Source organism: Euprymna scolopes, chromosome 3, assembly GCF_053919585.1.
Source record: "Euprymna scolopes isolate OS-2025 chromosome 3, ASM5391958v1, whole genome shotgun sequence".
Classification (NCBI taxonomy): Eukaryota; Metazoa; Mollusca; class Cephalopoda; order Sepiida; family Sepiolidae; genus Euprymna; species Euprymna scolopes.
The window spans coordinates 124,439,660-124,467,031 of record NC_136484.1 but is presented as its reverse complement, the minus strand read 5'-3'; the positions used below and the strand labels follow the sequence as shown (position 1 = coordinate 124,467,031).

At 35.7% G+C, this 27,372-nt stretch overlaps 1 protein-coding gene across 9 annotated transcripts in view; it reads right to left on the bottom strand.

Annotated features, from left to right (window-relative positions):
• Positions 1 to 27,372, bottom strand: part of LOC145258318 (uncharacterized) — a 376,867-nt gene that overhangs the window by 12,067 nt on the left and 337,428 nt on the right. For all 9 annotated transcript variants that reach the window (XM_080116446.1, XM_080116404.1, XM_080116458.1 and 6 more), the window contains 6 exons: positions 20,989 to 21,134; positions 19,786 to 19,950; positions 18,320 to 18,577; positions 13,981 to 14,159; positions 7,531 to 7,651; positions 3,732 to 3,896 (listed from right to left, as the gene is read on the bottom strand). In XM_080116446.1, coding sequence (XP_079972572.1) covers positions 3,732 to 3,896; positions 7,531 to 7,651; positions 13,981 to 14,159; positions 18,320 to 18,577; positions 19,786 to 19,950; positions 20,989 to 21,134 — 1,034 coding nt within the window. The remainder of the gene's footprint in view (positions 1 to 3,731; positions 3,897 to 7,530; positions 7,652 to 13,980; positions 14,160 to 18,319; positions 18,578 to 19,785; positions 19,951 to 20,988; positions 21,135 to 27,372) is intronic.

Genomic DNA, 27,372 nt, shown 5'->3' with positions numbered 1-27,372 from the left:
TTCTGTCCGAAATAAATTCCTAAGCAGCCTCTCGGAGGGATTAGATATAAACTATCCTTTTCAAAAGAGAAAAGGAACGCCTGAACTTTTTCGATGATTTCATTTGCATCATGTCAACCGTCTATGCGTAATTTAATGGCGAATAAAGCTGTCAAATTGAATCCTATATGTAGGGTAATTTTTTAAATTTTAATCCTAACTAATCTCTGAATGTTTATACCAAACACTGGATAAGGCAAAGGAGGGGAGGGCTACTGGCCAAAATATATCTAAGGCTTTTAGCAGGGTAAAACGATGGTTTTTCTCATGCAAATAAAATCTTAAGATATTACTGGACGAATGCTTAGCATAATTAAATCCTTAAATGAGAGAAGAATCCAGGTTGTCCTCGATGAGCGTAGCTCAGTGATCGATCCTTGGACCTTTGTTTCTGATATTCATAAATTATTACTTGATAAAATTGTCATTGAGATGGGTATATTTGGCAACGACACCACACTGTAGCAGGCATGTTGGTAAAACTAATGAGCCCATATCTAAGGTAATGGCAGCAACCCTAGAGGAAGACCTTCAGTCTGTAGTGGAACGGGGTAAAAAAAAAAAAAAAAAAAAAAAAAAAAAAAAAAAAATGGATGATAACGTTCGATGCTGCCAAGACAAAGCTCGTTTCCTTTAATAATTACATGAAACTTTACCAATCACCATAGCTATGGCTAACGATACATTACCTGAAAGTACTTCATTCAAGCTCCTTGGCTTAACGTTCACAGGAAACATGAGTTGGAATAGATACATCGAGATCATTGCCAAGGCTGCTACGAAACAGGTGGGGCTCTCTATTGTGCTAGAAAGTTACTTACGCCTGAAAGTATCCTGTACCTCTACAAAGTCACCATTGGCCCATGTATGGAGTACTGCTGTCACATTTGGGCTGGTGCATCTGCTACTAGTCTCATTCCTGGACAGAGTCCAAAAGAGTCGTCAACTTGAGAGGTCCCGAACTGTTATATAAGCTTCAGCCTCTGTCCCATCGACGAAATGTTGCATCCCTTTGTTTTATGTTTTACTGGTGGATGCTCTGACGAACTACAAACCCTTATGCCCCCGTTAACGAAAATACCTCAACAAGCTGCGAAGTCCCACCCCTACACAGTAAAGATCCCTAGATATAGGAATGCCTACTCTAATAGCTTCTTCCCCAGAACTATTAGACTTTGGAATTCTCTTCCGGTTTCCTGCTTCCCCAACTGTACTGAAATACTGAGGTTCAAGTGTAATGTGAACAGACATCTTGCTGCTAAACTCCCTACATAATACCCCTGCAACTTGGGTCCATAATAGTAGCCTACATCAAAGTGGCAATGTGCTTTGTTTGGGGTATTTAAAAAAAAAAAAAAAAAAAAAAAAAAAAAAAAGAAGAACTACTCTAGATGTTTTCTAAGAGTAATGTGCATTAGGGACAAACAAATTGAATTATTCTTCAGTGATTTTGACGTTATCAAAATTGCCTTAAAACATTAAGCAAAATTACAAGTTTTTAATACACGAGTAAATATATAATTTAGCACCAAGTTTTTACTGATGGAGAGTCTTTTCACATCTCTGCATAGAGAAGTAATCTGAGAATTCGTGGCTTTGTCCGTATGAAAGCACATCTTAAAACTGCATGCAACCATACAAACAGACGTGAAGCTAGATCACCTATTAAAATAAAATAATGACCCAGACTGAACTAATCGTTCAAGAGGTATCCTCGATTTGGTATGAACAAAACCCACTGAAATTTTGTAAGCGAAGTATAAAATGATTATCAGCGATTAATCTAGTTTGGCTGGTGACAAGGGTTTCTAGTCATTCAGCAAGAAACAAAATATGACCGTGGATGATCCTACTTGTTTACCGGCCATCTAGTACGTAAAATCTAAATATGTGCATGGTGGCACATAATGGGCATTTGATTTAACTTAAAGTAATAGAAACAGTATGAGGACGCTGCAGCAGCAGCGAATGTTTTAAGTATCGTATCTGAATTCGTTAAAAACCTCCAATCAGTAGTTTTCACTTAGCGACAGGATAGCACAATAAGCGCCCTTGTGAAAGAGTCTTGTACTAGACTCTGCACTCGTGGGGGGAGGAGTAAAATTGGGAAACATTGTGGTATTGAACCATGACGGAATAGTTTGATGACAAAATCATCAGATTTCATCCTAGCCAAGTTGGACAGACGTTTAAAACCGAGGACTCTAAGGTACTTGGAAATTAACTTTATTCTTTCTTGCAGAAATGTATTCATATTTAAATTCTTCGGTTTTATCACGAGATTTTGCAGTTAAAATCTAATTGGCAACGGCCAATCGTAAAGACAGCTTAATACAACTGAGTTATTACGTTTTTTTCGGAAGCTGGATTGAAAAATATAAAATGCTTTCTCTTTATACAAGCGTTCAATTTCCGTTATTAATTTCAGCCATTCGGAGAGAATTAATGACACCAAAAATTCAACAAAAACCCCGCCAAGCTTTAGGACGGCTATAACTGATCGGCAGGAGAATGTGCCTATCGTATCCCGCCAAAAGATACGATTTTGCCATGGCAGGACTTAACAGCCCTTCTAAAAATGTCCCAACAGCACGGACAAAACAAGTTACTTCCCGACCTACGAGTGTGGGGAAAGTGCTGTTCACATTAATTTTGCACGTAATATAAAACTCCAAACAGCTTTGTTCCCATTTTACGTATTTTCCTCTCAGACTTGACACTAACAAATAAGTCACAAATCTAGCTTCAGCAGTCGATGAAAATCCTTAACAGACGCAACTGCATGCACACAAAAAACAGACAAGAATCAGTTGGAACAAACATGGATACTCAAATTCTTACATATTAAACAATTCCATTTGGAACGTTCAGAGAGCGTGACTTAATTTTCTACGAAGTCTTATTTTTGTCTTAACAAGTTGTCACTATAAGCAATACGTTTATGCATAGATATAGAAAGTCTTTGATATGGTATTTTCCTCAACTATTGTTGGATAGCTAAGAAACAACTGGGCGAGGATTAATATTTTTAGATGAAAATTTGGAGTCTTTTCCTCGTTTCGGTGACCTACATTAACGTCTTATGGACAAAAAATATAGTTTGTATAGACAAGATAAAGCGTCTGCAATGAATGAAATGTGTTTTATTAATGAGAAATCGAATGTACTTGTTCATTTCAATTGGGGCCCATATGCCTTTACGTGTTACAGTGTCTACATTATAAACCGCTATTAGCGTGCATATTTTTTATGAGATTGTATGCGAGCTCGGTGATCAGCGTTTATATGCTATCGCTGAGAGAGTACACGTTGTTATGCTGCTACTGGTCATGGACAATTCGGCCCGAAGAAATGTTTTTTAATATAATAGGGAAAAGTTGTTAGTTTTCATAGTACGTGCTAAAATTCAAAGAGTATGTGGGAGATTAGATATAGATAGGAGATTCGAATACCAAAACGCAATTAGTTTTTATTGTTTACCTTATTTCTTTCTTCTGTTCGTTTCGATGCTCTCTTCGTCATTTCCTAAATGAAGAACTTAACATGAAGGTGTTAAAATATTTCCAGCCAATGAAAATATTTCAAAAAGTAACACCTATACGCGAACATAGTAAACCAGCGTGAATTTGAAATTCCTATCAGACTTGGTAAAAAAAAAAAAAAAAAAAAAAAATAATCGATGTAAAAATTACCTTTTGGCATTGCTTCGTGTTTAGTAAGAAAGTATTAAAATTATCAAGAAACACTTCAAACTTGAATTCTTTTTCTTTCTCGCAGAAATAAACTCTGAGTTTCTGGATCATAGCCTCGATTTCTTGCAGCTGTTTGTTCAGTTCAACAACCTCATCTTTTGTTTCCTATGGAAATGAAGAGAAAGGTACATTAAAAGCAGCCACAAACTAATTTCACAACGCAAATAATCCAGGAAACAACGATGTTAATGTTATAGAGCTTCCAAAAATGATAGATGGTTTTACGATTGCAAGATTGCTTTCCTGGTTGCAGCCGACTTTTCCGGAAGAAAAGTTAGTTTCACCTTTGCAATCTGCGCTTTGTTTTCGTCAAATCGTTTCAATGATTTATAGTCTATCGAAAGATTAGAACAGATTCCCAAATATAAACGTAACCAACGTAGCAGGGGAAATGGCGGGAAAAGAAAACAATGTGAAATAGAAATTATCCACTTTATCATGGCCGTCGTTTTGAAATCGCCAACCGGTGTTAAAAATTGTTGGCGCTTCTGTATTATCTATTTAAATGAAGAAAAAAAAATCAAGTAAAACAAATGGTACCTATGTAATTATTAGGTCTCCAATAGTAGCATTCAAAATTACGAAAAACGATAGAAAAAAAATTGTGAAAGTAAGCGAAATCGTATTACTTACTAAAAATGTGACACGTTGACAGAGGATATAATTCAGTTCTGTTGCTTACGTCACGTGACGGATGCAATTACAAATGTCGAATTAATTTTATTCCCCATATAAACTTTATCGAAAATTGCTTTTCGTTATTTTTCTACCTTATCGTTTTTCGTAAATTTTGAATATGTTACTATTTGCGACATATCACTTACGTAGGTACCATTTGTTTTACTTGAAAATCAATATTTTTTTCGTTTGTATAATATAAAAGCGCCAAATTGTTTTAGACTGCATAGCTTTTAATTGAAGCTTTTATTTATAGACAAAAGTTATTGCAGAGACACGTAACATTTTATAGGAAACTTTAATCCAGGTGTACATTTTCAAACAGTTACGTACGAACTGGAAATGTGATAGTCAACGCACTAAATACAATGTTAAACTAAGGATAGAGTTTAGATAACGCGTACAATGTTTGACTCCAAGATCATTCCTATTGAATTATGGAGCAAGCACCAGGTTAAAAAAAAAATCTTTGGTCCAATATAATTTACACTAAAAATTTAATATATAAAAGAATGTCAGTCTGGTTATCGTTTCTTTGTCCTTTGATTTATTATAGTCATGAATAAAAGGATACATTTTTTTCTCGTGAATCAGTATTTCTAAGCAATTTGACCACACTGACCAATCAGCATCAGGGGGTTACGATTTTATCTGCCCCCCCCTAAAAAAAAAAACTTTGGGAATTATGGTCGGTCATGAGAGAGAACCCAAGAAGCATCGAATAAACACGCCACTTCTTTCGCTCTTGTCAGGTTAAGTACACGACCTTGATTGTTTTTATGTGTAAATAATGTTAAGATTAGTCATTTCTCTTACACTTTAATAGTCATATAATACTGTTAAGACTAGTCATATAATACTGTTAAGACTAGTCATATAATACTGTTAAGACTAGTCATATAATACTGTTAAGACTAGTCATATAATACTGTTAAGACTAGTCATATAATACTGTTAAGACTAGTCATATAATACTGTTAAGACTAGTCATATAATACTGTTAAGACTAGTCATCTCTCTTACACTTTAATAGCAGTTTTATCTCAAAGGCCTAGCCGACTTTTATTTAACACTTTTTCTGGTGCAGCATTTGTAACGAGTGTCAAATTAACGTGCGTAAGTGGAATAATTTCTTAATTCCCCTTTTCAAAACTTCACTAGCGAACATTCTACTGGTGATGGGAGACCCAAAGGAGACTTTCGCCAATAATAGAGAAAAAATATTAGGTTAGTGCAAAAATAATGATTTTATATATAGTTGAAAAAACTGTTTTTCTATATATAACGTAAAAAAAAAAAAAAAAAAATTTTTTGCACCAACCTAGTATTACGAAGAGACATTACCTGCAGGTATTGAAATGTGACGTATAGATTATTTTAATGAAGAGCTCGAAATTTGTAAGATACAAACTTTAACTGTAAAAGCGAAATAGCAACCACGGTAGATAAATGTCACTTTAGGATGATATATAAATATATAAACGAATAAAGCAAAGTTAAATTACATCAACATAAAATAGCGAATAACAAAATTAATAGAACAAAAAATATTCTAATTTCGTCTATTCTAAAATAAGGTCACCTAAAAATAAAAAATACAAAAACTATGCGCTACACTCCAAACAAAAGATCGACCAGGAAGTTGTTCAAAAGAAACTCAACCCAAATGACGTTAACCATGAAAAATAACGATTGGTTATTTAGCTCGGCTAAACACTACATCTATATATCTATAAAAGTGAAAGTGTGTGTACACATTTCCCTACACAACTAAATTTTCAGTTTACAGACTCGAAATTTGATATACAGGGTATGGAGATTTGGGACAATCTTTGTAATCCGTTTTCGGCCAGAAATTTGGCTGTTAAGGGGTCAAAGTTCAACGATTTGACCGTTGAAAACACTATCAAACTCCGACAATTTTAGGTATAAACAATTGAAATTTTAGATATAGGTTCCTTGGACATCGATCTCGCTTAACTTGATTTGAGCCCAAAACAATAAATGTTAAGGGTCTTAATAGGGGTCAAAGTTAAAAAAAATTGACCTCTGCTGTCTACCAAATTGCTCAGACAATTTGTCTAAACATTTGAAATTTTACATAAAGGGTATTCAGAGATAGGGTAAGTTTTTTTAATCGGTTTGGGTCGAAAATTTGAACTACCAATATATAAATGTATGTATGTCTGCATACAACTTTCGACAAAGGCGACAGATTTTCACAAGATCGGTATTGTTTTTAAGCTCGACCCTTCAGACGACAAATACCGAAAAATTGGCTAAAAACATTCATTTCTTCACCCTCAACTGGGCACTTTTGTACAGGAAGGGGTCGCTTTTTTCACCGATATTTTCGAAAGTCATCCCCTCTTTTCGATTGTCTAGCCTTAATTTAAACTATGTCACTTCCGGTTTGCGGGTGGTCGTAACAGAAAAGACGTCACGTTTTTTTTGGTTCTTTTCCGCCTTCGCAGTATGGGTTTGAGCCTGCCTACTACAACTTTTTTTTTTTTTTTGCTCTACACGCACCTCCAAACACCCGGGCAACCATGCTAGTATTTAAAAACAAGCAACAAAAAAATTGTTCACCTGACCTGAGGATTCTCTGCAGGGGTGAAACATGGACGCTTCGTTGTCGCTTAATTGCCATAGAAGTATTTTAACATTTATACGCTCTAGTCGCGTAGATAGTACTATTGAAGTAACTACTGAAATTATACACTATCATATGTGTATGTAAATAAAATACTATTTTTGAAGGTGTGAAATTAAATACGATAACTTTTTTTAAAACATTAAATAGCAATCGTTATTAGATTTATAAAAGCTAGTGGGTAAATTGAAAACATTCCAAATGTTTTCAATTTACCTACTAGCTTTTATTGTGAGGTTTGCTGAATAACAAATCGTACTTATATATATATATATATATATATATATATATATATATATATAACACACACATAAGGTAAAAAGTGAAACGGATCATAGTTGAGTGCAAGAGTTTCGTTGTTTCCTCTAGTTTATTACAGAGATAACGATGTAAGAAAAAAAAAGTTACCTTCACGAAGTCTTTGTACCGAGATTTCATACTTTCATCACATTTTCTTAAATCCATGTTTAATTTGTTTAAACTGTTTGCAAAGTTATTCAATTCTTCCTGTAGATTTTGTACAGACAACCTATAAAAAAAGTGGTTTCACAATTAAAATTATATAAAGAACGAGATTCTAATATATGGGAGGGCTGCAATAGTTTTTTTTTCTCTAGAAAAACCAACCGAGCATGCGGGGTCCTCCTCCATGAAAGAAATTTACTTTTACCATGACTAATGTTTGTGCAAAATTAAAAAAAAAACACACCCAAGGCGTTGTTATTAAGAGTGCGAACAAACGAACGGGAGTGAATTACTTGGTCCAATTCCTCATTTGTGTGGGGGACCAACAAACCATAATACTGGAGGTGATCACGGTTTTTGTTTTATATTTTTGGGTTTATTTAATTCCGAGTCTAATAATTTTGGAAAAAAGTTATTTAAGTTCTTTATATCTTGAAAATATTTATTCATGGTGTTTGGTTTCATTGTTTTGTAGAAATCATTTTATTTTTGACTTTACAGAACATGATTGAGTTTTGCAAGTGAAAAAAAATAAAACCAATGTTTAGTACATTTTTGGTCAGGAAGGCAGTATCTTCAGACAGCCTGATCTGGTAGCACCAGATGTCCTGACAGGTATTACTACTCCAGGCCAAAATGGAACTGGGAGCAAATCCATATTCATCACAGCCTCATCACCGTGTCATACGAGGAAAGTAATTGTGCACATTCTCCTCGTAATGCTTAAACTATTCACACTCCACCAAATCAGATGAATTCTGACCTAGGAATCCTATCAAACGAAGTGAAGGCCACGAGAGAAAAAACTAACATAGTTAATTGGTTCATTGAAACGTGAAAATTATTCACTACTTTATCAACTCAGTTTGAGAATTAGGGAAGATTCTCAAATAAACAGGATATCTAATGTAATTGAAGAAATCAAATATTCACAGAAAAAATTACTCCACACAAGACACAAACAGCCATTCAAATTTGGTCCCACGTACACTGGAATACGGAATGTACTTTGGAAGGAAAATTCTTAACATTAACGTCTTCAGTATGAAAATAATAGTGACAATATCTTGATCCTCCCTTTCACTGTTTTTTTTTTTTGTGAACATTCTGCGAGTTGCTTATTTGACATTGTAAGTTCCCCCCTTCTTTAAAAGGTATTTTTAGACATGTCAATTGTTTAAATTTGAGACATTTGCCCGTTGATTAAGTACGAATGCTTTATGTCAAATTGATGATTTAATGATTAAATTTGGGCTAATTTTTGTATTAATACTAATCGCTATTAATCCTTAACTGTGCATCGAACGAATATAAGACTTACTTCACCTTATACCAAATGTCCTTACACAATTTTAGCCAAATCGGTCCATTAGTTTTTGAGAAAAATGGAAACGGACAGATATACATCAATGAATTGTTTAATAAGATGAGAAGCGTTGTTGCACTGGGAAAGCGTCAGCATGACAGTCAAGTCTGAATGTTCATATTTGTTTTTAGTTACTTAGACTTCAAATAGTTCTTATTTAATGTAGCTATGTGAAGTTACAAATTTATGAGAAATCTAGAACATTTTACGTTTACATACCATTGTCTATTCTGGTTTAGTATTACCAAACTGTAAAGGCGTTTACAATAGGAGACAGGTTATTTGCTGCATCTGTAAAAACCTGAATTTCATGTTTGCAGAGAATATGTTACGTCTTGTTTGGCTGTGTCAGTGATAGATGGACAGAGTAGCAGTGTTATATAGTCAGTTATTTGGCCCACAACATAGACATGTTTATATATTGACTCGCGCTAGACTAAGTTATATTGTCGGATGTGTGCATATATTTGGTGTTCATACGTGCGATTACGTCTATTGTGTATATACATGTCAGTTTGTATATCTGATCGTCTAGTATTTATAATGCTCCTAGAGTAGATGCATGTGTGGGCGAGTGTATATACAGCCAATAAACAGTTAAAGCACGGACAATATACAAAATTTTTTTTCAGCAAAGAAATAACATTTTTCTGTAGGTACATCAGACCAGACATACCTTCTTCCGTCGGTTGGTCTTGACTGACGGTCTGTCAAAGTTGCGATGAAGATTTCTTCCATACGAGAAACAATTGACACTTGGGGATAGATTTCACGCAACTGTTTCCTGACGTTCCCATCTTGGTGTTGGACGATACTTTCTTTGTCTTTACATCTTGCTATAATGCGTCCGTTCTTCAACTCCGACTGCTTAACGTGTATACATAAAACTATTTCTTTGTTCAACTTGGGTCAGATCGATTTTATTGTTATTCTCAATCTACATTCCAAACTGGTTTATCATCCATCATCCCAAATTTCATTACGACTCAAACTAATTGTTTTATTTTTGAACATTCCTTTGTTATCGAAATATTTTCTAAATGTTTCCTATTTCATAACATATATACGATAATAATTTCGCTTAGGTGACTTGGCGATGCCCGGGAGTACCAATATATAACAGCAGCTGTCTGGGCAAATGGTTATTAGATCCATCGTGCTGATCCTGTTTATGTCTAGCCACGTGATAACAAAACTGAATATTTAATCTATGATCAAGCATATGATCATTTCCGTGCAGATAGTTATTTCAGCCGACGAATCAAATCTCCAGGCATAGTCTCGGCAGCATCTGGTAGGTGGCGATAGCTCAGTGGTTAATGACATGGGCCAACAACCTGGGCGTGTCAAATTCGAATTCAGTTCATTCCACAAGCTTTCACCTAAGGATGTTGGCAACCTTCACGTGACCCATCCCCTTAGTACCGGATATACTAGCTAATATTCAAGAGAAACAGAAAAGTTTACAAATAGCTCATAACGAATGTTTTTATCTCTTGAATAAAAGTCTATCAGATGTCCAATAATTGATGGTCCTCTAAAATACTATGACAGGATAATTATTTGAAAATTAAGCCAAGTAAAATAGAGCTCATAAAGAGATTTTTATTCCACTACAAGGGGTTACTATTTGGGATGATGTTTAGAGAGGACTGCGGAAGGAGATGAGAGGTCAGTACAGGTAGGGACGCACAGAGGGAATTCTTGAGTCTAGCAGTCCAAGATGCCTGAAAGCCTTCTACTCTAAGTGAAGGGGTGAGATTTTGCTAAACCGATTTATTAGGAGAGAATTATGTACGTGGAGTGGGGATACCAGTACAAGGAGTTCAGAGCACATCCCATTAAAATACTTGCAAAACAAACAGGGATGCAACATTGATGATGGGACAGAGGTTTGAACTTGGTTGATAGTGCAGGAACAATTAGATTTGAAGACTTTTGGACCTTGTCCACGAGAATAGTCTAATGGTGGATGCACCAGCCCAGATATGGCAACAATACTCCATGCATGGGTGAATTGTGGCTTTTTAGAGATACAAAATATTATCAAGTGCTAGTAACTTGATAACACTAGAGGGAACCCACCTTTACAGCAACCTATGCAATGTCTACAATTTATTTGTTCCAGTCCATGTTTCCTATGAATGTTAAGTCGACGAGTTTGAAGGATGAGCTCTTGGGTAGGATGTTATTAGTTATTAATAGTGTAATTGCTAATGGAAGCAGTCTTAATAGCATAAAAAAATGCAGAAGAAAATAGAAGTAGAGAGCTATTTATAATATAAATCTCAGTTGTGTTTAAATGTATGTTTGTATGCATGTATGTATAAACTTTCAACAGAGGGGACGGATTTTCACGATATCAGTATCGTTTTGAAGCACGACCCTTCGGGCGACAAATATCGAAAAATTGGCTAAAAACATGAATTCTTGCACCCTCAACTGGACACTTTTCTGCAATGAGGGGAGCGATTTTTTTCGCCGGTATTTTTGAAAGTCATCTCTTTTCGATTGACTCGCCTTAATTTAAACCTTCGCCACTTACGGTTTGGCGATAGGTGCAACGGCAAAGACGTCACGTTTTTTCGCGTTCTTTTCCTCCTTCACGGTACAGGTTCGAGCCTGCCTGCCTATTACCATTTTTTATTTCCTCAACACACACTTCCAAACACCTGGGCACGTCAACTATAAAAGTTGAATAAATACTGAATTAGATTTGTTATCGCCAGCCAGTGTCTGGTTGACACAGATTACAACTGTACTGTACAGATTTATACATTATGCAGATTGTAATGATAACAGAAGTCCAAGAGTCGAAAAACTCAGAATAGTTTTTCCTGTTCCAGAGTTGAAAACAGACCTTGCCCGCGTTTAAATCAATTCGTAGTTAGAAATAAATGACTACATAAAATACTGATTAAACAGCCAATAAAATATTCAGTTAAAAAAATGGATCAGCCAGATTTCTTTTTATCATGGAACGTGATGCATATTTAGTAATAGTGCACGAATGCATACGAATGACGGTTTGTTGTGATCGATCACATTGAAAACGAGGGTTAAACTTCTAAAATGATTCCTTCTCTAATTATGCGATAGCTTCTCTTAAGTGCTGCATGCTACTAAAGCGGCCCACCCGAAATGAATGGCATTTATGCTCACCTAATTCAGAGATGTCCACAACTTATTTTTTTATATCCCTCGATTAGCAGCTGATAAAGTTAAATTCACTGTAGTCAATCCAACCGAGAAATGTCTATATTAATTCAATAAAAGGAATGGATCGGTCATAAAGTTTGAGCCTAGTTTGGCAGACTTTTTTTTTGGTTCACTGAAAGGCAGTTAATCGTCTCAAATAACATTTTTACTTCACAAACAAAAAACATTGATTTAACGTCCATTTTACATATTGATGCGTTAGATGGCTTATAGAAACTAACTTCTAAACCAACCTATCATGCGAGGTGTTATTTTTTTTTCTCAAATCAATCCTTATCACTTCAACTTTTTTTTTTTTTTTTTTTTACAAGGGTGTCACCACTTATCAAGGCCCAGAGGCCACTCGAGGATAAGGGTTAATAGGTATACATTAGTCATTGTAATTTTAGCATAGTAAACAGTGGGAATTTTGAAACTTGGATTACTTAGGGGGACGATTCAATTTGAACTTGTTCACATTGGACTTTTTCTTTTTTTTCATAGGTATCAACTCATTATCAAGGCCAAGAGGCCACTCAAGGATAAGGGTTAAAGAGTGTACAGTAGAAATTGGACAATATAATAATCATTAGTAATGAAAATTTGGTAAATTTGATAACTTATATGGAACGGCTCATCAAGAACTTATTTACGTTAGACTTGAAGACAACCATATTGTAGTCAGCCGGAAAGCAGGAAAACGGAAGACAATTCCACAGGCGTGCAGTTCTAATAAAAAAGCTTTGTTCATGGAATCTACGTTTAGGTTTAGGCACAGATAAAGAGTGGGGGGAATTATTGATAGTGTTTACAGCTAGACGAGTGTTTCTTGTGACAGTTTTGCGAGGGGGGACCATAGATTGAAGCTTAGTCGAACACTTTCCATGAAAATAACGATACATCAGAGACAAACTCGCAACATCTCTTCTGTGAGATAGAGGCTGCAAGGAAGAGAAAAGGACATCTCCTACGAGGCTACGAAGTCTATTTTGAACTCTATCAAGGCAGGACAAGTCTTTTCTAGCAGCTCCTGCCCAGATGTGGTAACAGTATTCCATCCTTGGACGTACCTGGCTCTTATATAGATAGAGAATTGCATCAGCAGTGAGATATCTACTGGATCGATAGAAAGATCCCACCATTTTTCCAGCGGCCTTGACAACAGATTTGATGTACGTGTTCCATTTAAGATCAGGAGTAATGGTCAAGCCCAGAAGCTTGTCAAAACTTGGGGCCTCCTGAAGACGAGAGCCATTCATTTCAATTGATGCCAGATGTGGATCAGAATGTTGATGATGTAAAGAGAGAAACTTGGTTTTAGATGCATTAAAAGTAACCAGCCACTCCTTTCCCCATTGTACTACATGCTCAAGATCAGAGTGAACTAACCCAACTACCTCAACTATTTTAGATCTAATCAAGAACTTCATTCAGCATGACCATATCACCGAAACCCCTGGTTCTACACACAGTTCTCTATACTCTGCAAATTTAATCTGCCCTCCGAGATCAGATCTAAGCTTGTCTTTATGATCCACAGAACATTTCCATCATTCTCAGTTTTCTTTATGCAACGCATATTCTCAACTCTAAAACATGCATTGTACCTAGAGAAACGATATCAGAATAATACGATGAATGCTGCAAACTCAGTTTTGATCGCTTTGTTGCAGCACTGACAAGCCACGTAACTGACACTATGGCCGGTGTCAAAATTGAGTAGCACCAAATTCTGACAAAGATTAGAACCAGACGGTCACAACCAATGAACGGACAAGTTCATAGGTCTACTTGTCTGTTACACCCATTCACTTCCTCTCTAAACTTACCTTGCTGCTTTCTGTACTGCTGGTTGAAGTTGTTCAACAAAACCCAGACTGTTAGATTCCTCAGCTTGGCTCACCAGAAAATGAAGCAAGTTTATTCCAGATTCGTTACCTTTAGTCTCATTTACTAGTTTGATGGCCGAACTGATCTCAAAGGCGATTGCATTTCCAGCATAACGGTCCTGTACAGAGGGAGAAAAAAATGTGCCATGAATGTATATACAAATAAACAATTGGAAACTAATCATTATATAGAAAATTCTCACTTTGTCATAGCCATCAAGTCACCCCCTCCTCCCCCCAAAAAAATTTTGCCCGCTTTGACAATATTCTTTATTAGATACTGAATTACTGTCTTTAATTTGTTAGGCTTCATAAAGTCGTGAATTTACAAAATATTTACATTTAAAAAAAAAAAAGTTTGTAATTATATTCTATTAAACTACTAAAAAATACAGTTAAAAATCAGTTTAATTTGTTAAATTAAAATTGAGCACAAATTATATGAAAAAAAAATCGTTCGAGTAAACACTTGAGATTTTCGCTTTCACATTTAGCAACTATTACAGCATGGTATTTTTTCATTAAATAAAAAAAAAGCATATGAACTCTTTCGGGGTTATTTCACACTAGAACATCATACTATTCTCTATAATAAAATCCAATGTGTATTTATTTGTATATAAATCTGCCCAATCACAAAATTAGTGATGCAATTCTTCCATTTTATAAAAAAATCAGTGAGCCCTGTCAAGTATCTCTCCCCCTTCTCCATTATTTGGACGGAGGGGGTACACGAGTTTATAAAGGATACAATTTGAGGTTTATGAGCACAAGTTATTCTGGCCAAAGCACAAATTATGGATCTATTACTTAACCAATAGCATTAAGGATTCATTGAAAACAACCAATTCCACAGTGTGACGGTATCAACTGGAGTAAAAATGCCTCCCCCCCCAACCACTATACCAAGTTCCTAAAACTAGAGAAAAATGACATTGCAGAAAGTTTGTGCTTACCGAATCTCACATGTGGGTTATTAAATGCACATACAATATTTTTTGGGAATGGATTCGTTGAAGATCAATTATACTTTTCTTTGGGGAGGATAATCAATGATTTTAACAGCTAACCTAAGAATATTACTATTCAAATTAGATCTTCAATTAACGAGTCTTTTCAATATCAGATACCGATTACACGTTGGACAAAGTGACTTTCATGAAAATCATTTGTTTGTTTCGATGTGCCATCGCTTAAGGTTATCTTTAACAGTAATCCCAAGTCTTTCTCTGCCTGCCTTTTCCTCGTTTACTCTCATTTACGATGTGCGCAATATATGTATAACAGAAAAAATGTCCCTGCCACTGTAGACTATTTCACGAAAAGACGATTAGTCTGGATATTTCAACCTCAATAGTAGGGAATGAAAACTCAAGGTAACAAATTCAAACTATAGCCATGGCATTCCTCTGCATATCTAGAATGACCAAGCTAATATTGGGAATAATGATAAACAATATAAGCAGGGCTCTACGGACAAACTTATCTTTAGTTGACCGTTGACAACTAAATAGTTTATTAGCCAAACAGAAAAGTTACTAACCAAATCCATATGATTTTTAGAATATGACATGTTCGTTCTGTGACGAGTATGTACACCATAAAAATTTTTCTGTGTTTTTTAATAAGTGTAATTCTAAATATACAAAAATTTTATGTTGATACTTTAAGATATAAATATTCTAATTTCTTTAGATATTTTGAAACAGCTTTCGTTAAAAAAAAAAAAAAAAAGTATTGTTCTATTAAACTTTTGTTTAAATAAATAAAACGAATAAAGTTGAAAAGATATTTTCACTCCGTAGTGAGCTTTGGAAGATTGTCAGGGAAAGCAATATAATCGCGCCAAAAAAAAAAAAAAAAAAAAGTTTCATTATTTCTAGTCGCCACTTTGAAAAATCAATGTAGAGCCCTGGTAAGTATTCGTTACTAGCGGGGGTACCCGGCGTTGCCCGAGTGTTTGTTTCCGGGGCGGGGGGGGGGAGTTTTAAAAAATGTTATGGTAGGTAAGTAGGAAGGATCAAACCCGGAGTCATGAGTAAAAGTAGGAAAATAAAGTGTGAAAAAAAAACAAAAAAAACAAAACAAAAAACAAAACAAAAAAAAAAACAAAACAAAAAAAAAAACAAAACAAAAAAAAAAACAAAACAAAAAAAAAAACATCTGCAACGTTAACAGTTCGGCCATCAAGAAAAGTCCATTCCAGTTGTTTAGGACCCCCCCCCCAAAAAAAAAACGACTACGGTAGGTCGGCGCGAACGTGAAAATATGTGAATTGTCCAGCACGCTAACCACTACACCACAGAGCACTGCAGCTTAGTTTAGTGATTTTAAATAACTTCACATGAAAGAACTACGAAGCCAAACCGGTGTTCTCTTCTCAACTGTTCCTTGTGAACGATCTCCAAACGGTGTTAAGTGGTGGCAGGGGGAGGAGGAATTTATGAGAGAGAAAATATTTTACCACTTCCATTGATCTTAACCGATTTTGGCCGTGACTTCTCAGCAGAAAAAGTATAGAAATCTAAGATTATCGAGGAATTTAGAAATAATAAGCCTATAACACACCTCAGATATTGTTCTGCCGTTTGTACATATATTTGCATGAAATATCTTGATTTTTAGTCCTATTAAGGTCAAAATCCGACGGGAAAAAATGAGTTCATTTTATTTATATAGAGATTATGTAGGTTCCAAGTGACAATATTTGATCCACTGTTCTTAGAAAAGCGAGATTCCAAATAGAACTCCAGAGAATAACCAAATACTAAATGTTGCTGAAAATGCATTTACAGAGTTTGTATTTCGATAGAAAAAAATATTTAGCAAATATAAATGTATCTTGATCCCTTTCAAAGTCTAGCAGTCTGGAGGAAGAAACTATTAGAGTATGCTTTCCGGCATCTAACCTCAACTGTGAAGGGGTGGGATTGTGTTGCTTGTCAGGACCATGTACATCGAGGGCACAAGTGCTAGAAATTCAGAGCACATTTAATTAAAGTACTTAAAAAAGGGGCACAGGGATGCAACAACTGCGGCGATGGTACAAAGGTTGGAACTTGGCAGATAGTGAGAGACCTATTAGATTTGAGACTTTCGAATCATATGAGAGAGAGAGAGAGAGAGAGAGAGGCAGAGAGGCAGGCAGGCACCAGCCCATATGCGACAATACTCCATCGACGAGTTGTGGCTCTCATATATATATATGATACTCTGGTGCAAGTAATTTTCTCGCATGGTAGAGGGAGCTCATCCTAGCAACAGTTTTATATGCTTTATAATAGAAAGCCGATGACTTTCTAGAAAATTTATACATTCAGAAATAGACATTAAAGTTCAAATGGGCAATGTAATATGACCCGTTTTTTTTTTTTTTATTATTCCTATTCAAAGTTCAATGACGTTTGTGTTATTTAAAGAATGTTTCAAGATCACTAGAAGTTTGATACATTTGCATCAAATGAATAGTTTTTTTTCTAATAAGAAAACATTCTTAAAGTTGTAAAACGTGTTTTGTGTATTCATTCTTTGCGGACTATTATCCTCATGTATATAGTTGTTTAACCACGTTTCGGCCAACTCATCCTCTGGCTTTCTTCAAGTGATTTACTGCGATCGGATAGTAATGCCGCGTCTTGTAATTGTAGACTCAGTAATTACTGCCTTCCATAGTTGTCTCAGCCACATTTTGGCCAACTAATCATCTGGCCTGCATGAATCCGCTATCTTAGTCAATGCTGACCTGGAACCGTAAAGACTCCACATCTCAAAGGATTACAAATACAAACAAAATATACGCGTTTTATTTGTATTTTATATTATTACTCCAAACAAAGCATCTTCTATAATATAAATCCCGTCCGTCCGTATGTCTCGTAAAAACTTTCGATGTAGGACGGATTTTCACAAGATTGGTATCGTTTTGAAGCTCGACCCTTCGGATGACAAATATCGAATTATGGGCGAAAAACATCAATTCTTTCACCCTCAACTGGGCACTTTTCTACACGGAGGGGTCGCTTTTTTCGCCAATATTTTCGAAAGTCATCGCCTCTTTTCGATTGTCTAGCCTTAATTTTAACCTACGTCACTTCCGGTTTGGCGATAGGCGCAGCAGCTAACGTGCCACGTTTTTTTTTCAGTTTCTTTTCCTCCTTCGAGTTCGAGCCTGCCTACTACAACTTTTCTTTTACTCAACCCACCTCCAAACACCCGGGCAACGCCGAACACCCAGGCTAGTTAGTAAAAAAAAAAAAAAAAAAAAAAAAAAAATGCTCACTGAATTCATGTAGTTTCCAACTTGTAAGGTCAATGCCAAAAAGTCCTTCAAGTCTTTGTTCTCCATCAGAGACTGACACGTTTTCTTCAACACTTCAATATTTGGTCTCAGATTTTGCATCAATGCCGATTTTTCCGCCATCAAAAGCATTCCGCCCAACTGTACTTTATAGGATGGTAATTTCGATAAGAGTAAACAGAATTTCTCAGGGTCTGCCAGATTGTTATGGTCACCTTCATGGGAATTCAACATGGAAATCTGCAGAAAGAAAAAACAATGTTCAAAATGGTTTCACTAATAACTTAAAAAAAAACAATTACAGAAGATTATTCTCAACAAAATGTATATTATAAACGAATGCGCTTATCTGCGAGCATTTTGTTTTACTTGGAGGAAAGGGTCACCGCTTATCAAGGCCTAGAGACTACTTTAAGATAAATGTTAGGTAAATAGTGACATGATCAGTAATGTTGGAACTTGAGTAAGGCTAGATCATTCAAAATGACAGCTCAGCAGCAAATTATTCACATTAGATTTTAAAATGACCACGCTGTAGTCCGCCGATAAGCAACCCCACTGAATTGTGTTCCAGACACTTCTCAGAAAGAAACTACGCTCATGGAATTTATTTAGTTTTGGATACAGATGTAAACGTTGACAACTGTTGTTGCTAGACAAGTATTTAAAGGCTCCAAAACTACTCGACATAATTTAAACTTGATATGTAATCTAGCTGAATTTTATCAATGTTTTTCTGGATGGGATATGCTATTAATTCTTATTAGTTATAAAACACTTACCACCTCAAAGTACAATTGGTTTAAAATAATACACACGCGGTAGATTGCTCATATGTGCATTTCAAGGCTAACCTTGTATTCAGGTATATACCGTCCGGAATTTTATAACAATCATTCACCCGTATTAGACATTCTGTCCATCTCTAAAGAATCTAACAAGTTACGAGATTTTCGCGAGGTAATTGGAGTCTAAGATTTAAAGAAAATGGAAACCAGAGATTTAGGACAGTTTTTTTGGGGGCGGGGTGTTGAATAAAGTTGAGACTGGGTTTGAGTTATCAACTGCTGTCGAAATGAGATTAGTTTGAACTCCCAAGCCAGGAGTTCAATTTTTTAATATTTTGATCTGTGATCTTTACAAAATCTGAACAATGCCAAATTCATTGACTAAAAGTTATTAATTGTATCCCAATTTAAAGTATCACGTTATGTGCAATGAATGAATAGAGTCCAAGGACAGAACACTAAGAGGTCGAGGTTAGGAATCCCAATGTCAGGCACTAGCTAATGTTATTTCTCAGATCAGGTGCTGAATTTTGCACTATCATACAACTGGGTAATAATTGAGAGGTGCGGCTGCAGGACAGAAGTATGAAGGGACAGAGGGTTAGGGGAGAGAAAACAGAAGAAACAAGGAGGAAGAGACAAGATTAAGATTGTTTTAACCTCATCGTCAGTCGGCAAAATCTTTTTGATGTGCCGCAGTTTCTCCAAATCAAACGATTCCATTTTGCCGTCACGTATGTTGTTAACGATAGTTTCGTGAGGACCTTTGAATTGTCGCAGAAAAATAACGATGTCCAAACTGCGTTGCCGGTTTAAAAGACTGATCTGGAAAAAAAAAAAAAAATCCGTAACAATTTTATTTCCAATTTGATCAGGAACTATTCTTTCGTTCGAAATCATCTAGAAAAGAACAAGCACAAGATAAAATCTGTTCAGAAAAGCAAAATATTGGCTAAGATTTAAATGCATTACGATTATAAGTATTGTCTCGTCTTCATATATACATAACTAGCCGAGATATACTACTTTAGTTCGAGGATATAAAAAAAACTTTAATTCAGATTTTTTGATGAATGCATTCCGATGATCCAGTAGTAAACGTGCTATTATTAACATGTCCGAAGAAATGCCAATCTCAGATTAAAAAAAAATAAAATACAATTCAATGACAATTTACACATTTGATAAACCCATGAAGATTCCGTTAAAATTACAAGAAAGCATCCTATATCTTTATAAGACCATCATTCGCCCATGTATGGAGTATTGTTGGATCATCTACCACTAGTCTTAGATTTGAGATTTTTTGGACCCTATCTAATAGGTCCGCGTTATCGACTAAGCTCCAACCTCTGTCCTATCATCACAAAAAATAAATCTAGTATATCTATAAAAGTGAGAATATGTGCGAGGATACTTCACAACCTATGTACTCAATGAATTTTTGATCTACAGACCTGAAATTTGGTATATATGGTATTCAGACTATTGGAAAACTAATCGGTTTTCATAAAAAAAAAAGTCAAAATTGAAAAATTGGTACGTGAGGGCCATCGGATTTTTATGTTTGTCAACTGTTTCAAAAATGCGCATACGTGAATGGTTCACATGACATTTATGTTAAGTTTGAAAACATTTTCAAAATTGTATCAAGCTGGCCTAATGGTTATCGTACTTGACTCACGGTCTTCAGGTTTTGGTTTCGATCTCGGCTCAAGCATTTTTTAAAAAATTTATTTACAAGTAAACCGTTTAGAAAAAATACTTGCAGGCACATGTCTCAATTTACGTATGAATTAAAATATATAAAGTTAAATTTATGAATTAAGATAAAGTTAAAAAAAAAAAAAGATAAAAACTCACTTTCTTTGGGGCAACTTCCGTCTTTTTCCGTTGTTGTCCAATTGGTATTTGTGTACTTTTCAAACTGAACATGTTCTCGAGAAGATCATAATCGACTTTAAGACAGTCAGACTCGAGCATTTGGATTTCATGCCAAACGTTTTTGTCTAAGAAAAAAAAATCATTTAACATAAGGTTAATTCAGTTCTCCCTACATTGGTACTTGTTAGCTTTGTTTATAAGAAAGCTATATAAAAAGGTTTCGTTAGTATAAAAAAAAGAAAAAGTAGCCCTTGTTAGAAATTTTACTTTTGATCGATTTTTATATTTTCTGCTCATTTTTTTTGTTTTGTTTTAGTCATGAATTAAAACCAGTGGAATAGCTATTCAGTCCCTACTTAAGATGTATTGCCTCTATGCCCGCCACCTGGGAAAACGTTTAATACGGTACAGTTTCCGACTATAATCGTTTCATTCTCTTCCCTGCAACCTCTATCTCACAGAAGAGATGTTGCGAGTTTGTCTCTGATGTATCGTTATTTTCATGGAAAGTGTTCGACTGAGCTTCAGTCGATGATCCCCCCTCGCCAAACTTTCACAAGAAACACTTGTCTAACTGAAAACACTATCAATAATTCCCCCCCACTCTTTATCTGTGCCTAAACCTAAACGTAGATTCCATGAACAAAGCTTCTTTCTTAGAACTGCACGCCTGTGGAATTGTCTTCCGTTTTCCTGCTTTCCAGCTGACTACAATATGGTTGTGTTCAAGTCTAACGTAAATAAGTTCTTGATGAGCCGTTCCATATAAGTTATCAAATTTACCGAATTTTCATTACTAATGATTACTATATTTTCCAATTTCTACTGTACACTCTTTAACCCTTATCCTTGAGTGGCCTCTTGGCCTTGATAATGTGGTGATGCCTATGTAAAAAAAAAAAAAAAAAAATTACCACTCTTCAGATGAAGGCCATCTTGTTTTTGTTTCTTCTTCCAAGCAAGCCCCCATATCTTTCCCTCTTTAAAACTATTTGATTTATCATTAATTTTAGAAGCTGATTTATTGTAAATCTTCGAAAATTACGAGGTCTTCAGAGAACATACGTACGTCCATATACATACAATCTTGAATTTTAAAGACGTACCAGGACAAAAAAAAAAGAAAAAAAAAGCTAATATTTATATAATTATAAATGCACATACTAATAATGCATCACAAGTTGCTTTAAAAAATTCAAAAGTAAAGCAAGCAAGCATGTATAAAACTTCCGACAAAGGCGATGGATTTTCACGAAATCTGTATCGTTTTGAAGCTCGACCCTTCGGACGACAAATATCGGAAAATTGGCTAAAAACATTAATTCCTTCACCCTCAACTGGGCACTTTTTTCGCTGATATTTTCGAAAGTTATCTCTTTTCGATTGACTAGCCTTAATTTAAATCTTCGCCACTTCCAGTTTGGCGATGGACGCAACGACAAAGACGTCACGTTTTTTTGTCATGTTCTTTTCCTCCTTTGTGGTACGTGTTCGAGCCTGCCTGCCTACTACCACTTTTTCTTTTGCTTAACACCCCTCCAAACATCCAGGCAACGCCGGGCACTCAGGCGAGTCTACTATATAAATCTCACCTGTCAATGTGTGTGTGTGTGTGTGTGTGTGTGTGTGTGTGTGCCTAAAACTTTCGACAGAGGCGAAGGATTTTCACGAGATCGGTATCGTTTTGATGAAAAATATCGAAAAATTGTCGAAAAGCATTAATTCCTTCACCCTGAACTGGACACTTTTCTACGAAGAGAAATTGCCCTTTTTTCACCAATATTTTCGGAAGTCCTCTCTTTTTGATTGTCTAGCCTTAATTTAAACCTTCGCCATTTCCGGTTTGGCGATGAATGCAACGGCAAAGTCACGTTTTTTCCTCATTCTTTTCCTTTGTGGTATGAATTGGAGCCTGCCTTCCTACTACCACTTTTTTTTTGTTCAACACACCTACAAACACCCGGGTAACTCCAGGCATCTAGGCTAGTTTTCTATATAAATAAAATAGATGTGTGTACAAATATTTACCGGTTAAACTACCAATTACGTAACACTGAAATTTACAGGAAATCATAATCAAGAATGATTTCTAACGAATAATCTTTATTTGGATGAATTATTAACACGTACAGAAGTCGGCAAGTTGAAATGCAACGTGTTCATTTTAACTTACCGACATTTGTATTAGTTTGAGCATGCGTAAAACTAATCCGAGGTAAAAGTGGTTCAATTTTAAAACTTTGGGTTAGATCAGACAGTAAGGAACGTGGCTGAAGCGATGAATGTTTTGGTTTAGATTCTAGATAATAGCACCCAAGTAATTTTTTCGACTTTTGAAATCAGTACTATATATTATGTACAATATATCTATAAAGTGAACGTGTGTGTACATTTCCCTACACAATAACTCAATTTTTAATCTACATACTCGAAATTTTATATACAGAGTACTGAGATTTGGGAAAATCTATGTGATCGGTTTTCAGCCAGAAATTTGGCTGTTAAGGGGTCAAAGTTCAACGATTTGACCTTTAAGAACTCCAAACTCCTCCGCCAATTTGGGGTCTAAACACTTGACATTTTAGATATAGGTTCCTTGGACATGGATCTAACTTAACTTGATTTGAGCCCAAAACAAATGTAAAGGGGGTCAAAATTGGGGTCAAAGTTAAAAAAAATTGACCGCTTTTTTTTTTTTTGCTCAACATACACCTCCAAACACCCGGGCAACGCCGGGCTGAAATGCTAGTATTCACTAAACTGGCTCTATAATTATAAACACTAAATCTACATTAACCAAATTTTACGATCAGCAAAGTTTTTAAATAATTTGCGCTGTGGTGACTGTCGAAGATACAGATTTATTCTATACGGTCACCTTAGATTTAAGAGGAAATCCGTTTTTAGCCAGAAAAATGAATCGATCCTACTAGATGATAATCGCCTAGGAATTCAACTCAATCTCCGAACGATTAGCATTCAACCAGACTTTCTGCAAAATTCAGGATAACTAGATATGTCTGAAATAACCGGGTTTCATTTCGGTTATAAATCCCTACTGCCAATATAATTTTGTTTGGAGAAATTTAGAGTCTAAAAAAAGAATATACTTAAAAAAAAAAAAAAAAAAAAAGTGTTATAAGTGAAGACATACTTGTTTACTGCATAATCAACAAAATGCAGATGTTTTTAATTCCTAAGCTTAATTGTATTAACATGTATCGTCAAGCGATGACACCCAACGATAAAGCATGCTACTGCATTGAACTGAAGCGCCACTCGCCCTACGCGGGCTGAACCGCTTTTTCTAAAAACAGTTTCATGTGAACAGTGTTCAAGAATAACACTACTTTGCATTATTGAATTGAACTGTTTGTTCATTTAAGATTAGTTATTTGAAGAATCTGTTGGAAAACAAGAGTTGTTTTTTAACAAAACAGCAGTATCAATCTGGAGCTTCATTGAAGCTGAATAATTACACAAGAACTTTATATTTGGGATAAATTATGCTGACAGAAGGAACACCTTGGCGATTTACAGATACCATGCGTGTCGAAATCAACTGGTGTCGACCCCCAAGGCGTCCCTTCTATTTTGCTTTATTTTTTTTTTGTTGGGGACGGGGGGTGGTCTTTAAAACCTAATTGCTCCTATATTTTAAAAGGTTTATTAGAATTTATTAAAACATTTTTCAAATGAGTTTTAAAATAAAATGTTAACGATAATTACAAAAAGTTAAAAGTTAAACGATTAATGTTTAATTTGCCAATATATTCAACTTCAATCAATGAAACAATTTGCCCAATTTAAATCCCAATAACATTTTTTCCACGTAGGCAATAAAAAAAATAGAAAAAGACGATACCTTTTCATGGAAAGAGTCCAAAATTTTATGTGTGTGTGTGTGTGGGGGGGCAACATTCTGTAGAAGTGCCAGGATTTTTTCATAATATTTTTCTTCAATAAAAACTTCAGTTTAAAAAAAAAAACACATTTTGGTTCCTAAATTATCTACAACTTCAAATTAAATTAGATGGACAGAAATCTAGACGGTTCAACAAATAGATCGTCCGCGAGACTTTGGTTCAAGGTTCGTGAAGATTAAACAAATCTCTCCGTATCATCTTGACGTCATTCACTGTACATGACCAATTCCACCGCTCATTTAAATTACTAATTTGCTCAGATTTTCATAATTTGAACTTTTTTTACATAGGCATCACCACTTAAGGCCCAGAGGCAACTTGAAGATAAGCGTTAAAAAGTGTATAGTAGTCAATTGGACAATATAATAATCGCTAGTAATTGACATTTGGTAAATTTGTTAGCAAGTGGAACGGCTCATCAAGAACTTGTTTACATTGGACTTGAAGACAACCATATTGTAGTCAGCCGGAAAGCAGGAAAATGGAAGACAATTCCACAGGCGTGCAGTTCTAAGAAAGAAACTTTGTTCATGGAATCTACGTTTAGGTTTAGGCACAGATAAAGAATGGGGGGAAATTATTGACAGTGTTTTTCATGAAAGTTTAGCGAAAGGAGAACCATAGATTGGAGTTCAGACGAGCACTTGCCATGAAAATAACGATAAAGTAGAGACATGCTCGCAACATCTCTTCTGTGAGAAAGAGGTTGCAGAGAAGAGAAAAGGGCATCCCCTACTAGGCTACAAAGTCTATTTTGAACTATCAAGGCAGAATAAATCCTTTCTAGCAGGTCCTGTCCAGATGTGGCAACAGTTCTCCATTCTTGAACGTACCTGGTTCATATAGATAGAAAATTGCATCAACAGTGAGATATCTACTGAATCGATAGAAGGACCCATCATTTTTCCAGCGACCTTGGCAACGGATTTGATGTATGCGTTCCATTTCAGATCAGAAGTAAAGGTCAAGTCCAGAAGCTTGTCAAAACATGAGGCCTCTCCAAGCCGAGAGCCATTCATTTCAATTGATGCCAGATGGGGATAAGAGTGTTGATGATGTAAAGATAGAAACTTGGTTTTAGATGCATTAAAAGTACCAACCACCTCTTTCCCCATTGTACCACGTGCTCAAGATCAGAGGAGAGAGAATCAGAGAGAACTTATTTATGGCCTTTGATGTGCTACCATAGATGGTAATGTTATCAGCATAAATGTATACGAATGATGTAAGAATGTGATTTGGAAGATCATTAATGTAGTCAGGAAGAAATTTGGGCCCAGGATGGATCTCCGAGGAACTCCAGCATTTAATAATGTGAGCTTCTGATTTCTACCCATCAACCATTATGAACTTATCAGAGAGAAATGATTTAATAATTAAGACCTTTCTAGCTATACCGTAGCTGGAGATCTTGTAAAGTAAAACGTTATGCCATATCCTATCAAAGGCCTTTGATATGTCAAGAGCAATTTCCCTAGACAAGAAAGCTCCGTCGAAAGATTCGCTAATCTATGAGATAACTAAGTACATCTGCTGTAGACCTAGCAGAATAGAAACCATATTGCATGTCACTAAGGCTATTTTTGCCGAGATGGTTGACTACTTCACTATTTAACAGATTCCAGCAATTTACTCATGATGCACAGGAGACTTATTAGCCTATACTGGCAGGGAAATGACCGATCACATGAATTCTTAAATACAGGGCATACTGATGAGATTTTCCAGGGTGTTGGGAAGCAGTTCTGCTTAAGACAATGACTATTTAAAATAGCTTTGTAAGTATGGATGCTAGTTCTGGTTGAAGTTTTTTTAGCACTATAATTGGGATGCCGTCAGGACCAGTTGCTTTACTGGAATCGAGGTTTTGATTAGCTTGGCAACATTACGTACAGATATTTGTATGTCACACTGTGTTTTCAGATACAGGAGGAAATATTGGGGGTTGCGACTAAGGTCGCAAAGGGTAGAATTAGCTGCAAAGTTCTTGGCAAAGAGTTTGGCTTTGTCTGATGCTGACAAGATTACCTCAGGTCCATTGATGCTAGTTAGGGTAGAATACACGCTTCTGTTCAGAACTTTGTTTGCTATTTGCCAAAACTGGTGGAACCAAGCCGCTGCTCAGCTACTTTGGACTTAACGGACTTAGCATACAACTCGCGCGTTCTTTATTACTTTTTTGTAGTGATTGCTGGCAGTCCTGAAAGCTGCTTTAGTCTCAGTACATCTATTACGTTGGAAGCAATTGAAAAAATGATTTGTGCGCAATGGCAGCAGCACATTCTGGAGAGAACCACGGTTGGCTGCCACTAATCAAACTTAAGCATAATAGATTTTTTTAATGCGAGTTGACAATTATTTCCACATAACACGCCGCAGCCCACACAATTTGAAGCCACAGATTGTAAACATTAGACTTAAGTTTCGCCCTCGTTTT